The 26,330-nt window shown below is 42.6% G+C and overlaps 1 protein-coding gene across 1 annotated transcript in view; it reads right to left on the reverse strand.

Annotated features, from left to right (window-relative positions):
• Positions 1-376: 376 nt before the first annotated feature.
• Positions 377-26,330, reverse strand: part of CPAP (centrosome assembly and centriole elongation protein) — a gene marked incomplete at both ends in the record, with an annotated part of 32,934 nt that continues 6,980 nt past the window's right edge. Inside the window, 13 exons of the mRNA XM_080689413.1 lie at positions 377-569; positions 1,585-1,705; positions 1,790-1,874; positions 1,959-2,099; positions 2,886-3,002; positions 3,216-3,280; positions 9,555-9,639; positions 10,028-10,270; positions 11,343-11,508; positions 13,133-13,265; positions 16,539-18,099; positions 18,223-18,325; positions 21,010-21,118. Coding sequence (XP_080545539.1) covers positions 377-569; positions 1,585-1,705; positions 1,790-1,874; positions 1,959-2,099; positions 2,886-3,002; positions 3,216-3,280; positions 9,555-9,639; positions 10,028-10,270; positions 11,343-11,508; positions 13,133-13,265; positions 16,539-18,099; positions 18,223-18,325; positions 21,010-21,118 — 3,122 coding nt within the window. The remainder of the gene's footprint in view (positions 570-1,584; positions 1,706-1,789; positions 1,875-1,958; positions 2,100-2,885; positions 3,003-3,215; positions 3,281-9,554; positions 9,640-10,027; positions 10,271-11,342; positions 11,509-13,132; positions 13,266-16,538; positions 18,100-18,222; positions 18,326-21,009; positions 21,119-26,330) is intronic.

The raw sequence follows: 26,330 nt of genomic DNA on the forward strand, positions 1-26,330 counted from the left end.
ACCCAGGGTCTTTCTACCCCCGGGGTATAGTCCCAGACCTATTTTATATTTTTGTTTGCAAACAGGGTCTCACTAAGTTGCTGAAAGCCTCACTAAGTAGCTGAGGCTGGCTTCTAACCTGCACAATCCTCCTGTCTCAGCCTCCCAAGTGCTGGGATTATAAGTGTGCGCCACCACACCCAGCTTTTTGTGTATTTTAAAGAATATAAAAGTGAAGATGCTATGGGATAAACTTTTATTTTAGAATCCAAACAACATTCCATTTAGACACAAACACATACAATATATATAAATTAGATAACAGAATCTACAAGAAATGCATGTTTTTTAAACAGGAAATTCAGTGTTCCTTCATGATTATTGACACGGGGGGTCATTATAATTCTGTGTCCATTAGAACATTACCATCTTTGTCTTTAACTCGTACTCGACCAGATGTGTACTTAGTTTCCTGATGACCATTTGAATACACAGTTTTAACAGTGCCATCTGGATATTCACGTCTCTTGAATTGGGCAGTATGGAGTTCTCTTTGGCCATTAGTAAACTCTATGACTTTGTTGCCATCACTGAAAAATTTAAAATAGAAGAATTTATTTTTTTCTTTTTTGTGGTACTGGGGATGGAACCCAGGGGCATTCTACTTCAGAGCAACACCCCTAACCCTATTTTTTATTCTTTATTTTGAAATGGGGCCTCACTGAGCAGCTAAGGCTGCCCATGAAATGCAATCCTCCTGTCTCAGCCTCCCAATTACTGGGATTACAAGCATGCACCATCACGCCTGGCTAATTGCTTTAAAATCAGGAGCAAGGCATGGTGGCACATACCTTCAATCCCAGTACTTGGGAGGCTAAGACGGGAGGATTGCAGCTCAAAATCAGCCTCAGCAACTCAATGAGGCTCACATCAATCTAGCAAGACCCTATTTCCAAATTAAAAAAAAAAAAATAGGGCTAGGAGTGTAGGTTGGAGATAGAACACTCTTGGGTTCAATTCCCAGTACCACCACCACCAAAAAAGTAAACTACATTTGTTCACTCCTTTTTGTATGTGTATAGAACTAGGGGCCAAACCCAGGGTTCTCTACTACTGAGCTATACTCCAGCCCTTTCAGTTCTTATTTTGAGACTAAATTGTCTAAGCTAGCCTCTAAATTTCAATCCTGCCTCAGCCTCCCAAGGCATTGGGATTACAGGTGTGTGCCAGAGTGCCTGCTATCTTTGTTCACTTCTAAGCTCACTGAAATTTTGCATGGCTTATAATTATACAAATGTTTTAGATTCTTAAAAATCCAATTGGTAAGCTAGGCGTGGTGGCACACACTTGCAGTCCCAGCATTTGGAAGCCTAAGACAGGAGGATTGTGCAGGTTCGAAGCCAGTCTCAGCCACTTAGTGAGGCCCTTTGCAATTGTGAGACCCTGTTTCAAAATAAAGAATAAAAAATAGGGCTGGGGTATTGCTCGGAGGTAGAATGTCCCTGGGTTCCATCCCCAGTACCGCAAAAGAAAAAAAAAAAAAAGTAATTGAAGTTAAACTACAAAGACTAGTGATTCTAGTAACAAATTCTGCAGGCCCCATACCGTTGCACCCTGACAACTGTTCCATCTGGGAAGATGCTTTCCTCTTGTCCATCAGCTAGTAAGTGTTTAATGGTCTGGTCAGGAAATGTGATTTCTTTTCTTCCATCTGGGAAGTGTTTTTCTGTTTTGAAAATGTTACTATAAATACATGTATTTTTAAAGAAGGAGAAGGATCTAACAAAGGTAGGGAAGGGCACGTTTGTACCTGTTTGTCCACTTGAGAAATGTAAGACTTGGAGTCCTTCCGGGTATGTGGTGTGAGTGGTCTGGGCAGCAGCATAGTAGTAGATCTAAAGAGACTCAGGTCAGGAAAGCTGTTCTCCCAAGATAGTGAGCTGCAAGGGAACCATCCACCCCCACCCCCACAAACATACCACTCTCTCATCTGGCATGACCTGCTTCACATCACCATTGAAAAAAGTGACAGTGATCCTCTTCCCATCTGCACTCACTTCTTTTCGAGTCCCATTAGGAAAAAGTATAACCCGGAACCCGTCATTATAAACCTTTTCCACCTAAAAGGACATAAGATTATTCACAGAGCTGGGCATGGTGGTGCAAGCTTGTAATCCCAGTATTGGAAGGCTGAGACAGGAGGATCATGGCTTGCGAACAGCCTCAGCTACTTAGGCCCTCCCCAACATAGTGAAACTGTTTCAAAATAAAGAATATAAAATAGGGTAGCCGGGCGTGGTGGCACAGGCTTGTAATCCCACCATTCGGGAGGTTGATACTGGAGGATCGCGGTTTGCGGACAGCCTCAGCCACTACTTAGTGAGGCCCTCTGCAATTTAGTGAGATCCTGTTTCAAAATAAAGAATAAAAAATAGGGCAAGGGGTGTAGCTTGGAGGTCAAATGCCCCTGGGTTGCATCCCCAAACCTGCAAAAAAAAAAAAAAAAAAAAAAAAAAAAAAATATATATATATATATATATATATATATATATAAAATATAAAAAAATATATAAAAAATAGGGCTAGCTCAGAGGTAGAATGCCTATGAGTTCAAACCCCAGTACCACAAAAATAAAGATTAATTAAATAGGAAAAATCTAAAATCACTAGTGAGAACTTATTTTTGGCACACAAATTGAACTCAGGTGTTCCATCCGATCTACATGTGCAGCCCTATTGTATTTTTTATTTTGAAACAGTCTCACTAAGTTGTAGAGAGCCTTGTTTAATTGCTGAGGATGGCCTTGAACCTGCCATCCTCCGTCTGAGCCTCCCAAGTACTGGGATCAGAGGTGTGCACCATCATGCCTGGCTAGCATTCATTAATTTTAAAAAGCATTTATAACCTTTCCATCAGGATGACTGAATTCTCTCTCAATTTCTTCTTCTCTTTCTTCTTTTTCATTTTTATATTCAGGGTCTGAGAAGTTAACTGGCTCAAGCAGCTCTCTGGGCAAGGCAGGCTATAGATAAGACATTTCAAGCAGTAAATCATACTTAAATCTAAAAGACATTCTAATATAACTTATAGGTGTCTGTCTAGCACTTGGTATTATTTGTGACATATTTACAAAGTTGAGTAAACCCTCCCTTATATATAGTTCACATACTTAGCAAATACAAATCAAGACTGAGTTATCAGTATTTAAATATATATAAAAATATTAAAAATTTACTTGTCCCTTATCTGAGCTGCATAAATCACGAGGAGGTACAGACTTGGATCTTCGAGACAGATTCCCTGTTAGAATATAAGAGTCAGTTTTAATATACGTTTAAAATGTTAAACTTTGCCAGGTGTGGTGGTGCACATTTGTAATCTCAGTACTTAGGAGGCTGAGATAGGAGGACTGCAGAATAAAGAATGAAAATGGGGCTGGGGTTGTAGCTCAGAGGTAGAATGCCTTTGGGTTCAATCCCCAATACCACACAAAAAAATTAAGTTTATTCATATAGTCAAACATTTCCTTAGTTCATATCCTTTTGTGAATTGCCATCCTTTATCCTTTTTCTTTGGGTATGGAGGACTGAACCCAGGGATACTCATTCTACCTCCAACCTTCATCCCCAGCCCTATTTTATTTTTACTTTGAAACTGGGTCTCACTGGGTTGATGAAAGTCTTACTACTTACTGAGGCTCTTCTCAAACCTGCAATCCTACTGTCTCAGCCTCCCAAGTGCTGGATGACCAGTGTGTGCCACCACACCTACCCTGTCCCTTTTTTTTTGTTTTGGTGGTACTGGGGATGGAACCCTTCTACCTCCGGGCTACACTCCCAGACCTATTTTTAGATTTATTTGGAAACAGGGTCTCTTAAGCCAGGGAGGCTGGCTTCGAACCTGTGAGATCCTCCTGTCTCTACCTCCAAAGCTTGGGGATTACAAGCATGCAGCCACCACGCCCGGCTTACCCTGTCCCTTTATCCTTTAATGAAATCCCTGTAATCCCAGTACTTGAGAGGCTAAAATAGGAGGATTGAAGGTTCGAGGATAGTCTCAGCAAATAAAAACAAAATATCGATGAGAGAGAGAGAGGGAGGGAGGGAGGGAGGGAGGGAGGGAGGGAGGAGAGAGAGAGAGAGAGAGAGAGAGAGAGAGAGAGAGAGTGTGTGTGTGTGTGTGTGTGTGTGTGTGTGTTGCTGGACATGAACACAAGAGGCAGAATGCCCTTGGGTTCAATGTCCTCCCCCCAAAAAAGCCTTAATGTTTGCCATTATTAATTTGAAGGAATTCCCTATTATATAAATTCAAATCTATTTAGCCCCCCCCCTCCCCGTTGGTACTGGGGATGGAACCCTTCTGCCTCCAGGATACACTTCCAGACCTATTTTATATTTTATTTGGAAACAGGATCTCTTAAGCCAGCGTGGCTTCAAACCTGCACGATCCTCCTGTCTCCACCTCCCAAGCACGGGGATTATAAGCATGCACCACCACGCCCGGCTAGTCTTTATATTTTTTGAAACAGGGTCTCACTGAGTTGCAAGGGGACTCGCTAAGTAGCTGAGGCTGTGAACTGCAATCCTCTGGTCTCAGCCTCTTAAATGCTGGAATTACAAGCATGTGCCACCATGCCCGGCCTTATACAAGTACTTTTAAATTTTCATGATCAAGGAAGACAGACAATTTCCACTGTCAGAGAATGTTCAATCAGGAGGAAGAAACAGGGACACAAATAACCTAACAGATCCAGAGGCAATCACAGGGCTGTTGAGAGGCTGGTGTGGGGTGCAGATCCAAGAGGCATCCAAGAATACATAGAGAACTCGACCAAATAACTGGGCATTTAGCCAAGAGCTATCTGGCCAAATGGCTGCATCCTCAATGTTTTAGGTCATGACCAACCCAACAGGCATGGTAGAACACACCTGCAGTCCCAGTATTAGAGACAGGAAGATCACAGGTTTGTGGACAGCCTCAGCTACTTAGTGAGGCCCTGTTTCAAAATAAAAAAAATTAAAAATGGGGCAGAGGGTGTAGCTCGGAGGTCAAATGCCCCTGGGTTCCATCCCCAGACCTGCAAAAAAAAAAAAAAAAAAAAAAAAAAAAAAAAATCAGGCTGGGATGTGCTCAAAGGTAGAATGCTCTTGTGTTCATTTCCAGCACACCACACACACACACACACACACACACACACACACACACACACACACAGTATACAAATATGCCACCTACTTGTGTAAAATTTAAGATAAGTTTAAGAAATAAAGGTAAATTTGAGGTACATTTTAAGAAATAAAGAGACATACTAATATCTTCCTATATACCAGTAGGTTATATTGTAAACAATCCCAACTTTGAAGGTTTCTGATTGAGTCCCAGAATCTGACTTACATGTTAAAAAGTACAAAGGATTCTGGATGTTACAAGAGAACACTAGAGAAGAACATAAAGTCAGTGGGAGGCAGTAAGATGTGCGAGGAGGCTGTGTGGCACCAATGGAGACAGAAATCTCACCTGCCCATGTGGAATCTATGTATGATTTAAGGTCTCAAATGGCCAATGTCAGCGAGTTTAAACTATGCATTGATGGATTCAGAAAACACCAACATAAGGAGGATTCACCTCAGGACCAGTGGGAAAAGGGTGGGAAAGGAGAATGGCTGTCTGGCTCAGCCAGCTTGGAGATGACAGCTGGGATCCCAGCGGTAACAGCAGTGCCATCCTCCCTCCCCCCTACCCACCAGGGCACATGCACAAAGCACAGTAGACAGCGGGAACAAATTCACATAGTCTCTAACTGAACCCTCCAGAGACACCTGTAATCCCAATACTTTAGAGGCTGAGACAGGAAGATCACAGGTTCATGGCCAGCCTCAGCTACGTGGAATGGCTCTCCTCAACTCAGTGAGATCCTGTTTCAAAATAAAGAATTAAGAACTGGGGGATATAAAACAAAAGAAGACACAGCTCTGCTCATGCCCTGCACATCACTGGGAACTAATGTTAACTTGAACCCTCGGTTTCAACAACTGAATAAAAAAGAGCAAGGTGAGCAGGGACACGCACTGACCACTGTCCACAGGACTGTAACAGACGCCTCGCCAGACCGCATGGCAGGAGCTTAAGTATGGTTGTGCAGGAGCTATGGATATGGATATATCCATATGGATATATGACCTCAGGACAGGGGAAGACTTTAGAAGCACTACCATGAGGAAAACCCTGTAATTCTACTGCACTAAAATAAGAAAGTGGGCTAGGCGTGGTAGTGCATGCTTTAAGCCCAGCATTTGGGAGGCTAAAGATAGGAGGATCACAGTTCGCAGCCAGCCTCAGCTACTCAGTGAGGCCCTCGGCAACTCTGAGACCCTGTTTCAAAATAAAGAATAAAAAACAGGGCTAGAGGTGTAGCTCAAAGGTAGAATGCACCCCTGGGTTCCATTACCAGTACCACCAAAAAAAAAAAAAAAAAAAAGTGGAGGTGGCCCCAGTAGCGCACACCTATAGTTGGAGGCCAGCATGCAGTAATATCAAAAGGCACTGTTTCAAAACAGAAAGGGCTGTGGGTAGTAACTCAGTGGTAGAAAACCCTTAGGTTCAATCCTCAGTACCACAAGAAAAATAATAAGAATCGGGGTTCATCAAAAGACACTTATGAGCTGGGCATGGGGACACACACTTATAATCTCAGTATTTAGAAGGCTGAGGTAGGTTCATGGCCAGCCTTAGCTACTTAGTGAATCCCTGTTTCAAAATAAGGAATAAAAAATGGAACTGAGGGTGTAGCTCAGAAGTAGAATGCCCCTGAATTGCTGGGTGTGGCGACACACACCTGTAATCCTAATATTTGGGAGGCTGAAACATGAGAATTGCAGTTCACAACCAGCTTCAGCAACTTAGTGAGACCCTGTTTCAAAATAGGACTGGGAGCCGGGCGTGGTGGCACATGCTTGTAATCCCCGTGCTTGGGAGGTGGAGACAGGAGGATCATGCAGGTTCGAAGCCAGCCGCGCTGGCTTAAGAGACCCTGTTTCCAAATAAAAAAGTATACAAAATAGATCTGGGAGTGTAGCCCAGAGGTAGAAGGGCTTCCAGGAACCCCAGTACCACCAAGAAACAAAACAAAACAAAATAGGACTGGGAAGTATGGCTTGGAGGTAGAATGCCCTTGGATTCAATCCCCAGTACCACACACAAACTTATAAAGATAAGCCACAGCTTGAGAGAAAATACTTGAAATACACATGTATTGTGAGGAAAAGGAGGAACCTCTCATACATCAAAAGAAAAGGGGAGATGGGGGATCGTGGTTTGACGCAGACTGCTCAGTTGAAATGGGCGTGAACCCACTCGCGATCGAATCAATCTCAGAAAAGATGGGCGAAGATACGGGTGCCGTTCTGCAGCCACTTATCTGCAGCGATTCTTTCCCTTCTAGGAAATAAATTTTTTCGAGACCACCTACTTCCTCTCAGCAGTGGTTCGCAGACAGCCTCAGCTACTTAGGCCCTTTACAACTCAGTGACACCCTATTTCAAAGTAAAGAATAAAAAAATGGGGAGCTGGGTGTGGTGGTGCACACTTGTAATTCCAGCATTTGAGAGGCTGAGACAGAAGGATCATGGTTTGCGGACAGCTTCAGCTACCTAGGCCCTTTACAATTCAGTGACACCCTGTTTCAAAGTAAGACTAAAAACCAGGGCTGGAGATGTAGCTCAGAGGTAGAATGCCCCTGGATTCCATCCCCAGTACTGAAAAAAAAAAAAAAAAAAAGGGCAGGGGGTGTAGGTCTGAGGTCAAATGCCCCTGGGTTCATCCCCAGACCTGCAAAAAGTAAATAAAAAATAAATAAAAATTGCTGGGCGTGGCGGCACATGCTTATAATCCCCGCACTTGGGAGGCGAAGACAGGAGGTTCACGCAGGTTCAAAGCCAGCCATGTGCACTGGCTTAAGAGACCCTGTTTTCAAATATAAAATAGGTATGGGAGTGTAGCCCAGAGGTAGAAGGGTTTCCAGGAACCCAGTACCACCAAAAATAAATAAATAAATAAATAAATAATAAATAAATAAAATTTAAAAACTAAAGAATAAAAAAATAGGGCTGGGGGTATAGCTCAAAGTTATAGAATGCCCCTGGGTTTCATGTCCAGTACTTCAAAAAGAAAAGAAAAGGACATCCAGGCTTGGTGACACAAGCTTGTAATCCCAGCATTTGGGAGGCTGACACAGGAGGATCATAGTTCATGGTCAGCCTCAGCTTAGTGAAGCCCTTTGCAACCCAGTGAGATCCTGTTTCAAAATAAAGAATAAAAATAGGGCTGGGGGCGTAGGTTGGAGGTAGAATGCCCCTGGGTTCCATTCCCAGTATCACCCCCTCCAAAAAAAGGGGACAATTCCAGGCAGGTAAGGAGGTGCATACCTATAATCCCAGTACTTAGGAGGCTAAGACACGATTATTGTACTTCCAAGGCCAGCCTCAGCAATTTCTCAAGACACTCAGAGATAGAATGCCCCTGGGTTCAATCCCCAGTACTGCCAAAAGAAAAACTATTAGCATAAAAGATACTCCCATGAGTTCTCTGGTGATTTCATCCCCACAAATGTATATGCATATAGAAATGAATGTGTGTGCCAGAAACGACATTCCTGGCACCCTTGTTTTGGCATCCCAAAACTAGAGAAGTAAGCCTGTTCACAGAGGATGACCACATGTCAGGCACTCTTAGGCAGAGTCAGCAGACCACAACTGAACACAATGTGACTGAGACTGCAAAGGCCCATGCAGCGAGTGCAGAACTAGTGAAATGCTTTCTCACGATGGTGCCGCAGGAGCTGATGTGCAAGGAAAAGTCAAAGCCTCTGGGTGTGGGAGAGTGCTACCACTCTCCTGGCATCTAGGTATTGCCATCATACGGATTTGCTATGTAACTGTCAAAATGTACATGTGCAGTTTTGTTTTGTTGGAACTAGGGATTGAACCTAGAGGCATTCTATCTCTGAGATATGCACCCATCCTTACTTACTTACTTACTTACTTACTTATTTATTTATTTATTTATTTATTTATTTATTTATTTTTGTGTACTGGAGACGGAGCCTTGGGGCATTCTACCTCCAACCTATGCCCCATCCCTATTTTTTATTTTGAAACAGGGTCTGAGTTGCAAAGGGCCTCACTAAGTAGCGAAGGCTGTCCATGAACCACAATCCTCCTGTCTCAGCCTCCCAAATGGTGGGATTCCAAGCACATGCAACCATGCCCGGCTGGTTTCACCTGGAGTTTTCAAGTGTTATTATAGACTGAGTCTTATAATGATAAGAGAAAAAAGCAAACTGCAGAGAAAAAGGCAAGAATATGAAATGATATTTATGATTTATAGACACAATGTAGTAAAAATTTTTTAAAAAGCATAGAATGCTGTAGGCCATTATGACCCACAGGAACTTTAATTACATTTATAATTATAAAATCACAATTTCAATTATATTTTGTTTTATTTCTTAGGCTGGTTATAAATTCACTGTTCTTTAAATTCTGCAGTATTTCATTAAAAGAAAGCACTCTCTTACCTTGCATTGGCAAATAATTTTTCTTGTATTTTTCTACCTGGGTTCCTGAAGAAATGTGATTCTTTTGAAATCGAACAAATGTGTTCTAAAGTGTGGAAGAGAATTTTGAATACGGGTGTTACTCTATGCACCAGAACACTGAGTAAAATCAAACGCACCTCTCCACTCGTTTTTGTTTGTCACAGTTAACTAGGTGTGAACCTAGTTAACTAGGAATGAACTATACATATACATATTGGTTTTTTTTTGGTTGGTTGGTACTGGGGATTAAGCCCAGGGGCATTCTGTCTCCAGCCTACACTCCTAATCTATTTTGACACAGGTCTCACTAAGTTGGTGAGGCTAGTCTTAAACCTGTGATCAATGGAATTACAGGTGTGTACTACCATACCTTCTCTGTCTTCATGAATTTGAATACCTGAGTGTTTATCACCACCCCTGACCTGACAAAACCAGCTGGTCCCCACACCTACCAGGGGCTCATCTTGTTTGGAGACAGTTTCCCACTGGCCAGCCACCGGGCTGCTCTGTGTAGCCTCCGCTTTCCTCCAGGCATCAAGTCGGAATCGCTCCATCACCTTGATCTCTTCCCGGAGGTCTGTGTTCTCTTTCACTAACATTTCTATCTGGCTTCTGAGACGGCTGTGTGTGCTTGACAATTTTGCGTCTTTCTTTTTCAAATCTTTTTGTAAATCTGCTATTTTTTGCTTCAAAGCCTCTCCAAGAAAATAAATCAATAAAAAACTACTATAGAGTTAAGGCAATGTAACAGAACAAAAGAGACATCTATACAACATAATAGCCAGCTCAGCACAGACAGTGGAAGATACAGTCAGTAAACGATACTAGATTTTTCAGGAGAGGAGGGGCAATCAAGTAAGAGCCTCTATGCCATCCACAGATAATTCCAGAAGTCAGAGAAAATAGATCAACTCTGTGTAGCAGCAGACTATAACAACATGGCATGAGGTGTAAAGATCTAAAATAGAGACAAAGGCCTCTAGCTGGCAGTGCCACATACCTGGAACCCAGTACACAGGAGGCTGAGACAGGAGGATCACAGATCATAGCCAGCCTCAGCTACTCAGTGAGGCCCTCAGGAACTTAGTGAGACCCTATTTCCAAATAAAAAGTAAAATAGGGCTACGGGAGCCAGGCGTAGTGGTGCACACTTGTAATCCTAGCACTTGCAAGGCTGAGACAGGAGGATTACACAGGTTCGAAGCCAGCCTCAACTACTTAGTGAGGCTTTTAGAAACTTAGTGAAACCCTGTTTCCAAATAAAGTATAAAAGAAGTCTGGGAGTATAGCCTGGAGGTAGAAAAAGCCCCTGGGTTCCACCTCCAGTACCAGAAAAAAAAAAAAAAAAAAAAAGAAGAAAAAAAAAAAAAGGGATAGGGGTATAGCTCAGAGGTAGAAATGCCCCTGGGTTCCATCCCTAGTACCACACAAAAAACTGAAATTACAGCTGAGTGTGGTGGCACATGCTTGTAATCCCAGTACTTAGGAAGCTGAGATGGGGAAATTGCAAATTCACAGTCAGCCTCACCTCCTTAGTGAGGCCCTGTTTCAAAGTAAAGAAAAAAAAAATAGGGCTGGGGGTATAGCTTGGAGGTAGAATGCCCCAAAGTTCCATTCCCAGTGCCACAAAAAAAAAAAAAAAAAGTGAGAGCTGGGCATGGTGGTGTACCCTTGTGATCCTAGCATTCAGGAGACTGAGATGGGAGGATTGCAGTTCTCAGACAGCCTCAGCTACTTAGTGAGGCCCTTTTTAAAGAACTGACATACCTGGATTTCTTCACGTTCTTTCTTGTCTGGAAAGGTTCTAGCAGCTGTGCTATACTTCTCAAAAACTTTACGCTCCTTTTGTAGCTTCCTCATTTCCTCCTTTTTAAATTCTTCTATCCGGGCCAATTCTTTTGCTTTCTGTTGCTCAAAGTCTGCAATTTCTTTCCTACAATGACCAGATCATGTTACCATCTAAGAATACCATCACAACACAGAAAGCCACGAAGGGCAAGAATGGGGTGGGGTAAGGTAAGGAGAAGAGACACAGAATGAGAGACACACACAGAAAATGCCAGGTTCGAAGCCAGGTGTGGTGGCGCTGGGAGGCCGAGACAGGAGGATCTGGGTTTGTGGCCAGCCTCAGCTACTTAGTGAGGTCCTTTGCAACTCAGTGAGATCCTGTTTCAAAATAAAGTAGGGCTGGGGGTATAGCTCGGAGGTAGAATGCCCCTGGGTTCCATCCCCAGTACTGCAAAAAACAAAAACAACAACAACAACAAAAAGAAAATGCTAGGCGAGGACACAGACACAAAGAGGGAGATGGCAACCATAAGACAGAGACCCAAACCATGCTGCTGCAAGCCAAGAGACACCAAGGGTCACCAGCAACCACAAGAAGCCAAAAGAGACAACATGGCCTGGCAGATGCTTTGATGTGAGACTTCCAGACTTCAGAACTATGAGAAAATAAATGTTCATCATTTTAAGCCATCCAAGTATAGAGCACTTTATTAGAACACCCTAAGAAACTAATGCACTAGGCCAGCTACCACTTGAATTCAGAGCTCCAAACACTGCTTTTCAAATTGTGAATTCCCATGTTTACCCATCTTTGACTACACTGATCAGTTTATGTAGTGAAAAGAAAATTTATATGCTACAGATTTTACTCCCTTTTCACTCAGATTTACTGAATTAAAAATATTTGAAATATTTTATAATCTTAAAGACAAGCCAGGCATGATGGAGCACACTTGTAATCCCAGTACTTGAGAGGCTGAGACAGAAGGACTGCAGGTTCGCAGCCAGCCTCAGCTACTTAGTGAGGCCCTCCACAACTTAGTGAGACCCTGTTTCAAAAATAAATAGCCAGGCGTGGTGGCACATGCTTGTAGTATCAATACTTGGGAGGTTGATAGGAGGATCGCAGATTTGCAGCGAACTCAGCTACTTACTTAGGCTCTCCACAACTTAGTGAGACCCTGTTTTAAAATAAAGAATATTGAGGTGGGCGTAGTGGCGCATGCTTATAATCCCAGCATTTGGTAGGCTGAGACAGGATCGTGGTTCGAGGACAGCCTCAGTTACTTAGTGAGGCCCTTTGCAACTCAGACTCTGTTTCAAAATAAAGAATAAAAAATAGGGGTGGGGGTGTAGGTCAGAGGTAGAATGTTCCTGGGTTCCATCTCCAGGACCACACACAAAAAAAAGAATAAAAATAGAGCTGAGGGTTTGGCTTGGGGGTAGAATGCCCCTGGGTTCAATCACCAGTAACAACACACACACACACACACACACACACACATACACACACACACACACACACACACACACACACAGAATTAAACCAGAGTGGTGGCATAATTACTTGGGAGGCTGAGACAGAAGGATCTCAGGTTCACAGACAGCCTCAGCAATATAGTAGGACTCTCAGGAACCTAGCAACACCCTGTTTCAAAATAAAATAGGGCTGGGGGTATAGCTCAGAGGGTTCAGTCTCTAGTACCAAAAAGGAAAAAGAAAAAAGATAAATCACTTCATATTTCTTGTCAACTGAGATTCAAGCTTACCTGAGTTTCTCCAATGCATTTTCTCGTTCAATGCGAAGTTTAGCCAAAGATGTATTCTCTGCTTTAAATTTTTCAATTTCTGTCTCCAGTTCAACAACTTTCTCTCTCAAAACCTGGGATCGAACACTGTCACCTATGAAAAGCCATAAATATTGAATTTCTCAAAGGCCTTCCATCAGCAAATTTTTTTATTATTTAATTAATTTATTTATTTTGCAGAATTGGGGATGGAACCCAGGAGCATTCTACCTCTGAGCTACACCCCAGCCCTACTTTTTATTTTGAAACAGGGTCTCACTGAGTTGCAAAGGGCCTCACTAAGTAGCTGAGGTTGTCCGTGAACCTGGATCCTCCTGTCTCAGCCTCTCAAATGCTGGGATTACAAGCCTGTGCCACTACACTAGGCAGCAAAAATTATTTCTAAACTAATTATTTCTAAACTAGATGCTATGAGCAAAAAAGTGATAAACCCCTGTGCCATTAGATGCATTAGAAACAAAGCTTCAAAGAGCAAACCTGAAATTTGCCTAACTTTCCAAGGGATATTAGTCTAAATTTAAGAGCTAACTCAAAAGATCACACAATTGTTTTTTCTTTTTGCAGTACTGGGGATTGAATCCAGCGACATTCTATCTACAAGTTACACCAACAGACCTATTTTTTATTGTTTATTTTGAAATAGGGTCATATTAAGCTGCAGAGGGCCTCACTAAGTAGCTGAGGCTGGCTGTGAACCTGCCCCCTCCTGTCTCAGCCTCCCAGGTACTGGGATTCAAGCATGTACCACCACTCCAAGTTATAAAAAAAAAAAAAAAATTTTTTTGTATACACCCCCAGTCTGCCTGTGAACCACAATCCCTGTCTCAGCCTCCCAAATGTTGGGATTACATGTGTGCATCACCAAGCCCAGCAGGTATACAATTTTTTGAAAGACCAATAAATACCTTAAGAACACAAATCAAAGGAGATCTAAAAGGGTAATCAGCAGGGCATGAGGGCACATACTTATAATACCAGAAGTAGAATCACAGGTTCATAGCCAGTCTCAGCCACTTAGAAAGACCCTATTTCAGAATAAAAAAATTTAAACAAGGTCTGTGGGGATATCTCAAAAACAGGATGCCCCTGAATTCAGTTCCCAGTACTACAAATATAAAAAGGGCTGGAGTGTTGCTCAGAGGTACAACACCCCTGGGTTCAATTACAATCACAACCAGTACCACCACACACACACACACACACACACACACACATTTTCAATTGTGTAGAAATGGTACATATGCTCACATACATGCTTTTATATTCAAGGATTTTTTTTTTTTTTTTGGACTGGAGATAGAACCCAGGGGCATTCTACCTCCGAACTGCACCCCCATCCCTATTTTTTTATTTTTATTTTTTTGTGGGACTGGGGTTCCTGGAAGCCCTTCTACCACCAGGCTACGCTCCCAGACCTATTTTTATTTGGAAACAGGGTCTCTTAAGCCAGCACAGTGTGGGGATTACGAGCGTGTGCCACCATGCCCAGCTTTATTTTTTATTTTGAAACAGGGTTTCACTGAGTTGCAAAGGGCCTCACTAAGTAGCTGAGGCTGTCCTTGAACTGCGATCCTCCTGTCTCAGCCTCCCAAATGCTGGGATTACAACCGTGAAGCACCACACCAGGCTTCAAGGACTCTTTTAGCATACACAAATGAAATGGTCATGCTAGTACCCTAGGAAAGAGGACCAGGGGAGGGCGGGGGGGTGGGGGAGTTAAGTTTACAGTCGTCCCCACAACCCAGTTTGCTTCACTCAGTCTTCCTTCATAACCTACCACAGACCAAAAATACTAAATGCAAAACTCCAGAATATACAATAAGTTTATGAGAAATAATAAACTGTATGCCACTCCAAGTATTGTGATTAAGTACCACACTGTCCCAGCTGGGGTGTGAACCATCCCTCTGTCCAGCATAGCCACAGTCCACAATGCAGCCCAGTGAGGAGAGCTGCAGTCACGGTGCTACAGGGCTTGCATTCACACAACCCTTATTTTGCTTAATGAAGCCCCACTGCACAACAGCAGTGATAGCAGCAATTTGGACAGGCAAAAAAGAAACCATAAAGTGCTCCCTTGAAGTGAAGATTAGGTATGTATGAGAAAAAACGTTGACCAGACATGGCAGCACACTGCAGTAATCCTAGTACTTGGGGAGGCTGGGATGGCAGGTTGGAAGCCAGCCTCAACAACATACCAAGACCATTTCAAAAGGAAAAAAATAACAAAGAAAACACTGTGCAGGGTTCACTGCAACTCATCACCCACTGGGAGGCCAGGTAAACTGCTGCACTGTGCTCCTTCATGATCACATTTGACAAGTCAGTGGACAAGGTGGCGAAAGTCATGAAAACACTCTTGGTGCTGGGGGTGCAGCTCAGTGGTACAGTGCATGCTAAACATGCACAAAGCCTAGGCTCAATCCCCAGCACCAAAGAAATAAGTACATAAGGAATCTGAAAGGAGAGTTTATATCGCTCTCTTACACAGTGAGTATCATATTACTTAAAACTACAATTTTTAAAACAATTTTTATAGCTGGGTGTGGTGGTACACATTTGTAATCCCAACATTTGCAACTCAGTGAGACCTTGTTTCAAAATAAAAAATAAAAAATAGGGCTGGAGGTGTAGCTCGGAGGTAAATGTTCCTGGGGTCCATCTCCAGTACTGCAAAAAATAATAATTTTTATAAAACGAGTCACCCATTAATTTGACTTCTACTGCACAACAATGTTAGGATTGGAAGGATTTTCCTGGGTATGGTGAGGTTTGTAGGTTCACAGTGAGACCGTTTCCAAATTAAAAAAAAAAATCATGAGCCGGGCATGGTGGCGCACGCTTGTAATCCCAGCATTTGGGAGGCAGAGACAGGAGGATCGTGGTTCATGGCCAGCCTCAGCTACTTAGTGAGGCCCTCCGCAACTTAGTGAGACCCTGTTTCAAAATAAAGAAAAAAAAATTAAGCCAGGCATGGTGGCGCACGCTTGTAATCCCCGTGCTTGGGAGGTGGAGACAGGGGAATCGCACAGGTTCGAAGCTAGCCGCGCTGGCTTAAGAGACCCTGTTTCCAAATAAAAAAGTATAAAAATAGGTCTGGGAGTGTAGCCCGGAGGTAGAAGGGTTTCCATGAACCCCAGTACTACCAAAAAAAAAAATTAGGGCAAGGGGCTTGGAGGTCAAATGCTCCTGGGTTCTATCCCCAGACCTGGGGAAAAGAAAAGAAAGAAAAGAAAAAAATCAGGCTTGGGTGTAGCTCGGGGACCCCAACATACCACCCCACACACACACGCAAATTCTCACAACATACTGATAAAGTGATGTAACATTTAAAACACTGATACATATTTTAAACATTCTGACTTACCAGGTGGCAGGTCTTGGCTCATGCTTAACTTGCGGTCATTTTCCAAGTCTGAATCCGGTTTAGGTTTGGATTTCAAAGAAGGGAAGAATTTCATCATCAGGTCTGAGGCAGGTGGGGGGCTCTGTCTCCTGTGGGGCCTGGCAACATCCTCTTCCTTCTTGCCTGGGGCCACCTTTCTTTTTATTGTTTTGTCCAGGACACACACCTCACTCTTACTGACATAATGTCCCTGCTGAGCTCCAAAGATGGCTCTCTCTCCAAGATTAACACCAGGCTTACATAAACTCTCTTCAAGGTCAGACCAGGACCTCTCGTCACCGAAGTCTATTTTGCTCACCCTCCTACTTTCTATTACGACAGACTCATTACTGCTGGCATCTTCATCAGACAAATCCAGATCAGCATCTCTCTTGCTATCTGCTTGAGACCTTGTGTCCCTAAAAGGCCCCTTGTCTTCACAAACCTGTGGATGATCCTCTCTGTTCCTGAGCCCTCTCTCCCTGTGCCCAGCGGATGGCTTAATGGTCATGTCAAGCTGCTCTTCGGAGCTGATGCTGCTGTCACTGTTCACATCTTCATTGTCACTTGTGTCCCACTGTGTTTGATGTTCAGTAGGGCTGGAGCAGAAGGCCGCCCTGCTGAGCTTACAGGACACTTCCCTCAACCTGCCCTGTGAGGACACAGGGCCCAGGGTTCCAGGTGTTGCTGCATACTCGCCCTTGGTCTCCCGTGTAGGGTTCTCGCCACCAATGCCAGTGCTCGGACTGCTGGGACCCCCACACCCCAGGTGTGTCGTGTCCTGCTGTGCGGACTTGACAGGGGTAGAAGATGTCCGGTGGCCTTTGCACATCTGTTGGTCTCTTTCTAAGATTTTTAGCACAAAGGAGGAATTACTGGAAAATGATATTTCATCAGCAGCTCGTTCTAAAAATAAAAATTCATCCAATTCCACATTTTCTTTTTCCTTTTCTTGTTCCCAGTTCTCTAATTTTTTCTGAAGAGAAACATTGAGAGACAACTCTGACTCCTTGGAATCCTCACTGCTTGGGCTCTGAGAGCCCTCGCAGCTGCCAGCCCCAAGAAAAGCACTCAGCCTGTCTTTCCACATTCTGTAGCTGGCATCACAGGCTCGTTCGCTGTCAGGGACATGTTCTTTATCTGACTCGATTCTTTTTTCTAACTTGACCTGGTCTCTGACCTGCCCATCACATTTCTTCCCAGCCTGTATCTTCAACACTGATGCAGAGAGGCTCCTCCTGCACCTGCTCTCAGGCACTTTTGGCTTTTGGCCCAGGGGGATAGAGCTGGCCTTGGCCCTGGCGTCACTTTCCTTCTTAAAAGGAGGCTTCTTTGCATGTGGCTCTTTATTTAGAAGAGCAGTTTTCCGCTGCAATTGCTGCCTGTCTATTTTGAGGACAGGCTGGCCCTCTGGTGTGCTCTTGTTACTTACTTTTCCTTTTTGAATCTTAGATTTAGCACTAGTAAACCGAGCTAACCCTTCTCCTCGCTTTAAGAATGGTTGTTTGGGTTTTGCTTTCATTGGTAATGGTCCCTCTGCTTCCTAGAATGAAAGAATAATACTTGAATCAATTATGGTACATCCAGGCAATTCAAAACCACTCAACAAATTATACAGTACCACAAAGCCTTGGAGAAATTTAATGAAAGTAGTACAAATGCTAACCCTTAGCCGTTTCTCTTTCAGTTCTTGTTCTTCCAACCGAATCTGTTCTTCTAAATATTCTTCAAATGTCTGTTTCCTCTCTCGAATGGCAGCTTTAATAGGCCTAATCATAAAAACAAAGTGATGTAACATGCAAATCATACTGTGTGGGTGTTATACTCAGTGTACCTCCTACACACACAATCACATTACCCTGAGAACAAGCCATTTTCAAGATCAAAGCCAGTGAAATATGGTGGTGCATGCTTGTAATCCCAGCATTTGGGAGGCTGAGACAGGAGGATCACAGTTCACAGACAGCCTCAGCTACTCAGTGAGGCCCTTTGCAACTCAGTGAGACCCTGCTTCAAAATAAAGAACAAAAAATAGGGCTGGGCATGTAGCTCAGAGGTAGAATGCCCCTGGGTTCCATCCCCAGTACCACAAAGAAAAAAAAAAAAAGAAAAAAGAAAGAAAGAAAGAAAGCAAAAAAGATCAAGGCTCAGAGCCCAGGGTGCAGCTCAGCAGTAAAGCACATGCTCACCACACAGACTGTGGGTTCTACCCCAAGACCCCCCAAAAGAAATATACCATGTAATGCACATGGACTTGGGGTGCTCAAGAACCCTCCAAACCCTGTCTATGGATTGTGAATTAACTTTCAGAGTAGTAATATATTCATTCTACAACTCTAAAACATTCTACAACTTCTAAAATACAATTTTTTATTTTTATTTTATTTTTTTGCGGTACTGGGGATGGAACCCAGGGACATTCTACCTCCAAGCTACACCCCAGCCCTATTTTCCTATTTTTTATTCTTTATTTTGAAACAGAGTCTCACTAAGTTCCAGAGGGCCTTAGTAAATAGCTAAGTCTGGCCATAAACCCGAGATCCTCCTGTCTCAGCCTTCCACGTACTGGGATTACAAGTATATACCACCATGCCCAGTTTAAACAGCTCAATAAATATGCTAAAATATAGTTTTAAACAGCTCATTAAAATTAAAAATTTTAAACACCTCAAAAAAAAAAAAAAAAGCCAGGTGTGATGGCACACATTTGTAATCCCAGTAGTTGGGAGTCTGAGATAGGAAGATTGCATGTCCAAGGCCAGCCCCAGCAACTTGAGGCTCTCAAGAACCTAGGAAGACCGTTTCCAAATAAGAAATAAAATCAGACTAGGGATATAGATCGGAAATAGAATGCCTCTAATTTCAATCCTTAGGGATAGACAGAACCCCCAAGGGCCTTCTACCCTCAGACATTTTTTTTTGTGTGTGTGAGGGGGGTACTAGGGATGAAACCCTAGTTTCAGCCCAGAGGCCTTCTACCTCTGGGCTACACTCCCAGACCTATTTTTATATTTTATTTGGAAACAGGGTCTCTTAAGCCAGCTGAGGCTGGCTTCGAACCTACACAACCCTCCTGTTTCAGCCTACCAAGCGCGGGGATTACAAGTGTGCACCACCACGCCCGGCTAGACATTTTTTTTTTTAATAGGGTCTTACTAAATTGGGTCTTACTAAATTGCTGAGACTGGCCACAAACCAAGTGATCCTCCTGTTTCAGCCTTCATTATAAGTATGTACCATCCTTCCTGGTGTAACATTATATATATACATATATTTTAATTTATTTATTTTTGCGGGTTTGGGGATGGAATCCAGAGGCATTTGACCTCCAAGCTACACCCCCTGCCCCATTTTTTATTCTTTTTATTTTGAAACAGAGTCTCACTAAGGAGGGCCTCATTAAGTAGCTGAGGTTGTCCGCGAAAACCAGTCTCAGCCTCCCGAATGCTGGGATTACAAGTGTGCGCCACCATGCCCGTCTGAAAACGTACTTTTTTTTTTTTTTTGGGTGGTACTGGGGGTGGAACCCAGAGGCTTTCTACCTCCGGGCTATACTCCCAGACCCATTTTATATTTTATTTGGAAATAGGGTCTCACTAAGTTGCTGAGAGCCTCACTAAGTGGCTGAGGCTGGCTTTGAACCTGTGCGATCCTCTTGTCTCAGTTTCCCAAGTGCGGGGATTACAAGCGTGCGCCACCATGCCCGGCTGAAAACGTATTTTTTGAACTAAGAAAGATTCTTTAAAATAGGAGTAAAGCCACCCACGAATCCTTTACCCAAATACCCAAATATCTAAGAAGGTGATAAGCTAAAAACACCATAGCATATTTTTAATTCTATAACTTAATTGTGCAACTACAATTTTAAGTGACAGATTCTAATATCTCCATTTTTCACAATAAGATTTAACTATTTGAGAAATTAATTTTATCCAAAAATTTCTCTTGAAAAAACTGCTCAGTTCTAATATAATATCAAAGCCAAATGAACTGATGTATCTCTCAACTTTCTGTTGTTGACAATGTGATAGGTTGTACCATCAACCTTCTACATAAAAAACATATACAAGCCAGGCGTGGTGACGCACGCTTGTAATCCCCGTGCTTGGGAGGCTGAGACAGGAGGATCGCACGGGTTCGAGGCCAGCCTCGGATACTTATTGAGGCTTTCAGCAACTTAGTGAGACCCTGTTTCCAAATTTAAAAAAAAAAAAAAAAAAAGGTCTGGGAATATAGACTGGAGGTAGAACTCCTCTGGGTTCCACCCCCAGTACGACCAAAAATAAATAAATAAATAAATAAATAAATAAATAAATAAATAAATAAATAAAAAACATACACAAATGTAAACAAAATAGTACAGAAACATTAAGCAGGAAAAGGATTTAATTACAAAGACTAGCTATTGTACTAAGCAGTCACATATCTTTATTCCTCTCCACATGAACAATACCTTTCTTCCATATTAACCACTTCTGAGGACTTGCCAAGGGCTTTTAAGTTTATGTCATCCTCTTCCAGTGTCTGCTCTGTTACTTTCTCCCAACATACAATACCTTCTCCTAGGATAAAAAATAGCAACTTAGTACAAAAGAGACAATTAAAACACAAGAACTCTACAATTTACTATGCTATAAAACTTGAATAATTAAAAGTAACATATGGCCAGGCATGGTGATGCACACTTGTAATCCCAGAACTTGGGAGGCTGAGACTGGAGGATCGAGGGTTCAAGGTTCATGGACATCCTCAGCTACTTAGTGAGGCCCTCCACAACTCAGTGACACCCTGTTTCAAAATAAAGAATAAAAATAAATAAATTATAAAAAACTGGGCTGAGGTGTAGCTTGGATATAGAAAACCCCTTGGTTTCATCCCCAGTACTGCAAAGAGTTGAGGGCCAGGCGTGGTGGCGCACGCTTGTAATCCCCACACTTGGGAGGCGGAGACAGGAGGATCACGCAGGTTCTAAGCCAGCCTCACTGGCTTAAGAGACCCTGTTTCCAAATAAAAAATATAAAAAGGTCTGGGAGTGTAGCCCAGAGGTAGAAGGGTTCCATCCCCAGTACCACTAAAAAAAAAAAAAAAAGAGCTGGCAGATTAGCTTGATGGTAGAATGGCCCTGGGTTCAATCCCCAATATCGCAAATAAATAAATAAATAGCTGGGAGTATACCTCAGTGTAAGAGTGCCCCTGGGTTCAATCCTCTGTACCCCACAGTAAGAAAAACAGACCAATAAAACCTACAAAATCCCAATAAATAACTTGGCATTCTTAAAAAGATCAATGTAAGCTGGGCATGGTGATGCACACTTGTGATCCTGGTACTTGGGAGGCTGAGACAGGAGGATCGCAGATTCAAGGACAGGTTCAGCAATTCAGTGAGATCTCAGCAACCTACGGAGACCCTGTTTTAATACAAAAACTAGAAAGGGCTGAGGGTATACTTTGGAGGTAGAATTTCCCTTGATGCTGGGTTCAATCTCCAGTATCACAAAAACCACGCCCAGTGCCGGCAGCACTTTATATCTTTATTTATTTATTTTTGGTACCAAGGATGGAACACAGGAGCATTCTACCTCCGAGCTACACCTCCAGCCCTATTTTTTCTTTATTTTGAAACAAGGCCTTACCAAGTTGTGGAGGGCCTAAGTAGCTGAAGCTGTCCATAAACCTGTCTCCTGTCTCAGCCTCCAAAGTACTGGGATTACACCGTGAGCTACCACTCCCGGCTTCCATACATACGTTTATAAAGTAAATATGGCCAGGCGTGGTGACACATGTGGAGGCTAAGACAGGAGGATTGCATTTTTGAGGCCAGTATCAGCCACTTAACAAGGTCCTCTGCAACCTAATGAGATACTGTTCCAAAAATAAAGAATAAAAAAATAGGGAACTGGGCATGTCACAACCAGCCTCATATATTTAGTAAGGCCTTCTGCAACTTAGTGAGAACCTGTTTCAAAATAAAGAATGAAAAACTAGGGCTGAGGGTGTAGAGCAGAGGTAGAATCCCCCCTAGGTTCAATTCCTAGTATCAAAGGAAGAGAAAAGTAAATATGGCGAAATATTAACCATATAATCATTACAGTGGTCTTAGAACATTTCTGGATGTTTAAAATTTTCTAAAATAAAAAGTTAAGGAACTATGTAAAAATGAAGACAAGCCAAGCATAGTGGCACAGGCTTGTAATTCCAGTACTTGGGAGGCTGATAGGAAGACTGCTAGTTCAAAGCCAGCCTCTCACAACAAGGCACTCAGAAAACTAGTGAGACATTGTTTCCAAATAAAGAAATAAAATCAGGTTGGGATGTAGCTTTGAGGTAGAATGCCTCTAGGTTCAATCTCTAGTAACAAAACAAACAAAAAAAGACAAGAATGGAGCATGGTGGCACATGCCTGTAAACCCAGTACTTGGAAGGCTGAGAAAGCAGGATCACAGGTTCTAAGTCAGCCTTAGGAACCTAGTGAGACCCTGTTTTAAAACAAAATATAAGCCAGGCGTGGTAGCACATGCTTATAATCCCAGCATTTGGGAGGCTGAGACAAAAGGATCACAGTTTGTGGACAGCCTCAGCTATTTAGTGAGGCCCTCCACAATTTAGTGAGACGCTGTTTCAAAGTAAAGAATAAAAAATAGTGCTGGGGGTGTAGCTAGTAGGCAGAATGCCTCCAGGTTCCATCCCAAGTACCGCGAAAAAAAAAAAAAAAACCATATATATATATATATTTTATGGTATGGTAAGAGATTATATATATATATATACACACACACATATATATATGGGGTGGTAACACATGTCTGTAATACCAGTACTTGGGAGCTTGAGACACTTAGTGAGACCTTGTTTCAAAATTAAAAAATAAAACAGGGCTGGTGGGAGCCAGGCGTGGTGGCGCACACTTGTAATCCCAGCATTCAGGAACCTGAGACAGGATTGTGGTTCATTGACAGCCTCAGCTACTTAGTGAGGCCCTTTACAACTCAGTGAGGCTTTGTTTCAAAATAATCAAAAATAGGGCTGAGGGTGCAGCTCAGAGGGTCCACCCCCCCCCAAAAAAAAAGGGCTGGGTGGTGTAACTTAGAGGAAGAGGAAGAATCCCCTGGGTTTAATCCCCAATACAACACACACACACAACACACACATGTACAAAATTTTGCTAGTTCTTATTGGTGTCTCATGAATAAATGGCACTGATTGGTATATAAATATTAGTATTTTTTCTTTTCTTGCTATACTAGCAATTGAACCCAGGGGCATTCTATCTCCAAGCTACACCCGAGCCGTGTTTTTTTTTTTTTTTTTTATTCTTTATTTTGAAACAGGGTCTCACTAAATTGCAGAGTGCCTCACTAAGTAGCTGAGGCTGGCCTGTGATCCTCCTGTCTCAGCCTCCTAGCCTCCCAAGTGCTGGGATTACAAGTGTGTGCCTGCACGCCCAGCTGAAAATGTTATTATTCAGGAAAATGCCAAAGTAGCCATGGGTGATGGAGTCTTACTCTCAATCATGAAAAAAAGCATCATTATTACAACCTTTAAGTTTCAAATTATTTCAAAATATAAAGTTTTTATATTAGTAAAACAAATAAATAGGGTAGGAGTGTATCTCAGAGGTAGAATGTGACAGGGTTCAATCTCCAGTACCACACCCACACAAAAAAAGAAGACACAGATGTTTGAGTGACTATATTAACAAATTACTCTAAATTAGGAATAAGACATTATGAAATCAGGCATGGTGGCATACAACTGTAATCCCAGTAAATGGAAGGCTGACTTAGAAGGATCGAAGGTTCAAGGACAGCTGCATCAATTTAGCAAGACTGTTTCAAAATAAAAAGTAAAAGCTGGGTGTGGTGGCTCATGCTTGTAATCCCAGCATTTGGGAGGCTGGGAGGCTGAGACCGGAGGACCATGGTTCACAGACTCAGCTACTTAGTGAGGCCTTTCGCAACTCAGTGAGACCCTGTTTCAAAAATAAAAAGACTAAAAAATAGGGCTAGGGGTGTAGATCAAAGGTTCTTGGCTACTTAGTGTGGCCCGTTTCAAAATAAATACTAAAAAATAGGGCTGAGAGAGCCGGGCATGGTAGCGCACGCTTGTAATCCCAGTACTTAGGAGGCTGAAACAGGAGGATTGCACAGATTTAAAGCTAGCCTCAGCAACTTAGTGAGACCTTGATTCAAAATAAAATATAAAATAGGTCAGGAGTGTAGCCCAGAGGTAGAGGCCCAGGATTCCATTCCCAGGGCCACAAAAAAATAGATAGATAAATAAATAAGTAAATAAATAGGGCTGAGCCAAATGTGATGGCACAGACTTGTAATCCCAGTACTTGGGAGGCTGAGACAGGAGGACTACAGGTTCACAGTCAGCTTCAGCTTCTTAGTGAAACTCTGCAAATTAGTGAAACCTGTTTCAATATAAAGAATAAAATAGGGCTGGGGGTGTAGCTCAGAGGAAGAATGCACCTGGGTTCAAGGTCCAAGAAAAAAAAACCACAAACAGAGCTGGGGGATCTAGCTCAGACATAGAACAACCCTGGATTCAATCCCCAATTTAATCAATCAATTAATTAATTAATGAGGCATTATGTATTTATTTTTATGGTACTGGGACTTAAACTCAGGGGCATTCTACCTCCAAGCTACACTCCCAGTCCTTTTTATGTTATTATTTGGAAACAGGGTCTAAGTTACTAACAACCTCAGTAAATTGCTTTGACCCTGTGATCCTCCTGTGTCAGTCTCCCAAGTACTGTGAATATAAGCATGCGCCACCATGCCAGGTGAATGAGGCTTTATGAATAAAGTATTCAACCCTGAATAGTAAGCGTAGACACCTTTTATTGTTATTTGTACTTTACTGTAAATTGGTAAAAAAGCACACTCAGAAAAAAACATTAAAATTAAAAATTAAGTTAAAATTTTAAAATACGTTCCACAAAGAATATTATCATTGTGTGTGTGTGTGTGAGAGAGAGAGAGAGAGAGAAAGAGAGAGAGAGTGAGAGTGAGAGAGAGAGAGAGAGAGAGAGAGAGAGAGAGAGAGAAAGAGAGAGGAGGAGGTAGGGAGTGAGTGATGGATGGATACTGGGGGTGGAGTCCAGTGGCTTTTCTACCTCTAGACTATACTCCCAGACTTATTTTATACTTTTTTTTTGGAAACAGGGTCTCATTAAATTGCTGAGAGCCTAAATCAGTAGCTGAGGCTGGCTTCGAACCTGTGCGATCCTTCTGTCTCAGCCTCCCAAGCACTGGGATTACAAGCGTGCACCACCACGCCTGGCTCACAAAGAATATTAAATACACATAATTTTACAGTTAGCATAATAATAAGCATTACAATACAATTATTATACTATAATACAAAAATACCACAGTATTATACAACATTTGTGATTGCAGCAACGTAAAGAAAAGGGAAGGGAGCCACGTGGTGATGCAACCTATAATCCCAGGACTTGGGCAGACAGGAGGATCACAGGTTCAAGTACACCCTCAGCAATGTAGTGAGACTCTCAGCAACCTAGTGAGACTATTTAAAAAAAATAAAATAAACTGACCATGTTGGCACATACCTGTAATTCCAGTACTTGGGAGGCTGAGACAGGAGAATCACACATTCAAAGCCAATCTCAGCAATTTAGTGAGGCTGTTAGCAACTTAGCAAGACCCTGTTTCAAAATGAAAGAATAAAGCCAGGCATGGTGGCGCACCCTTGTAATCCCAGCGCTTGGGAGGCTGAGACAGGAGGATCTCACAGGTTCAA

Source organism: Muscardinus avellanarius, assembly GCF_963383645.1.
Source record: "Muscardinus avellanarius genome assembly, chromosome: 2".
Classification (NCBI taxonomy): Eukaryota; Metazoa; Chordata; class Mammalia; order Rodentia; family Gliridae; genus Muscardinus; species Muscardinus avellanarius.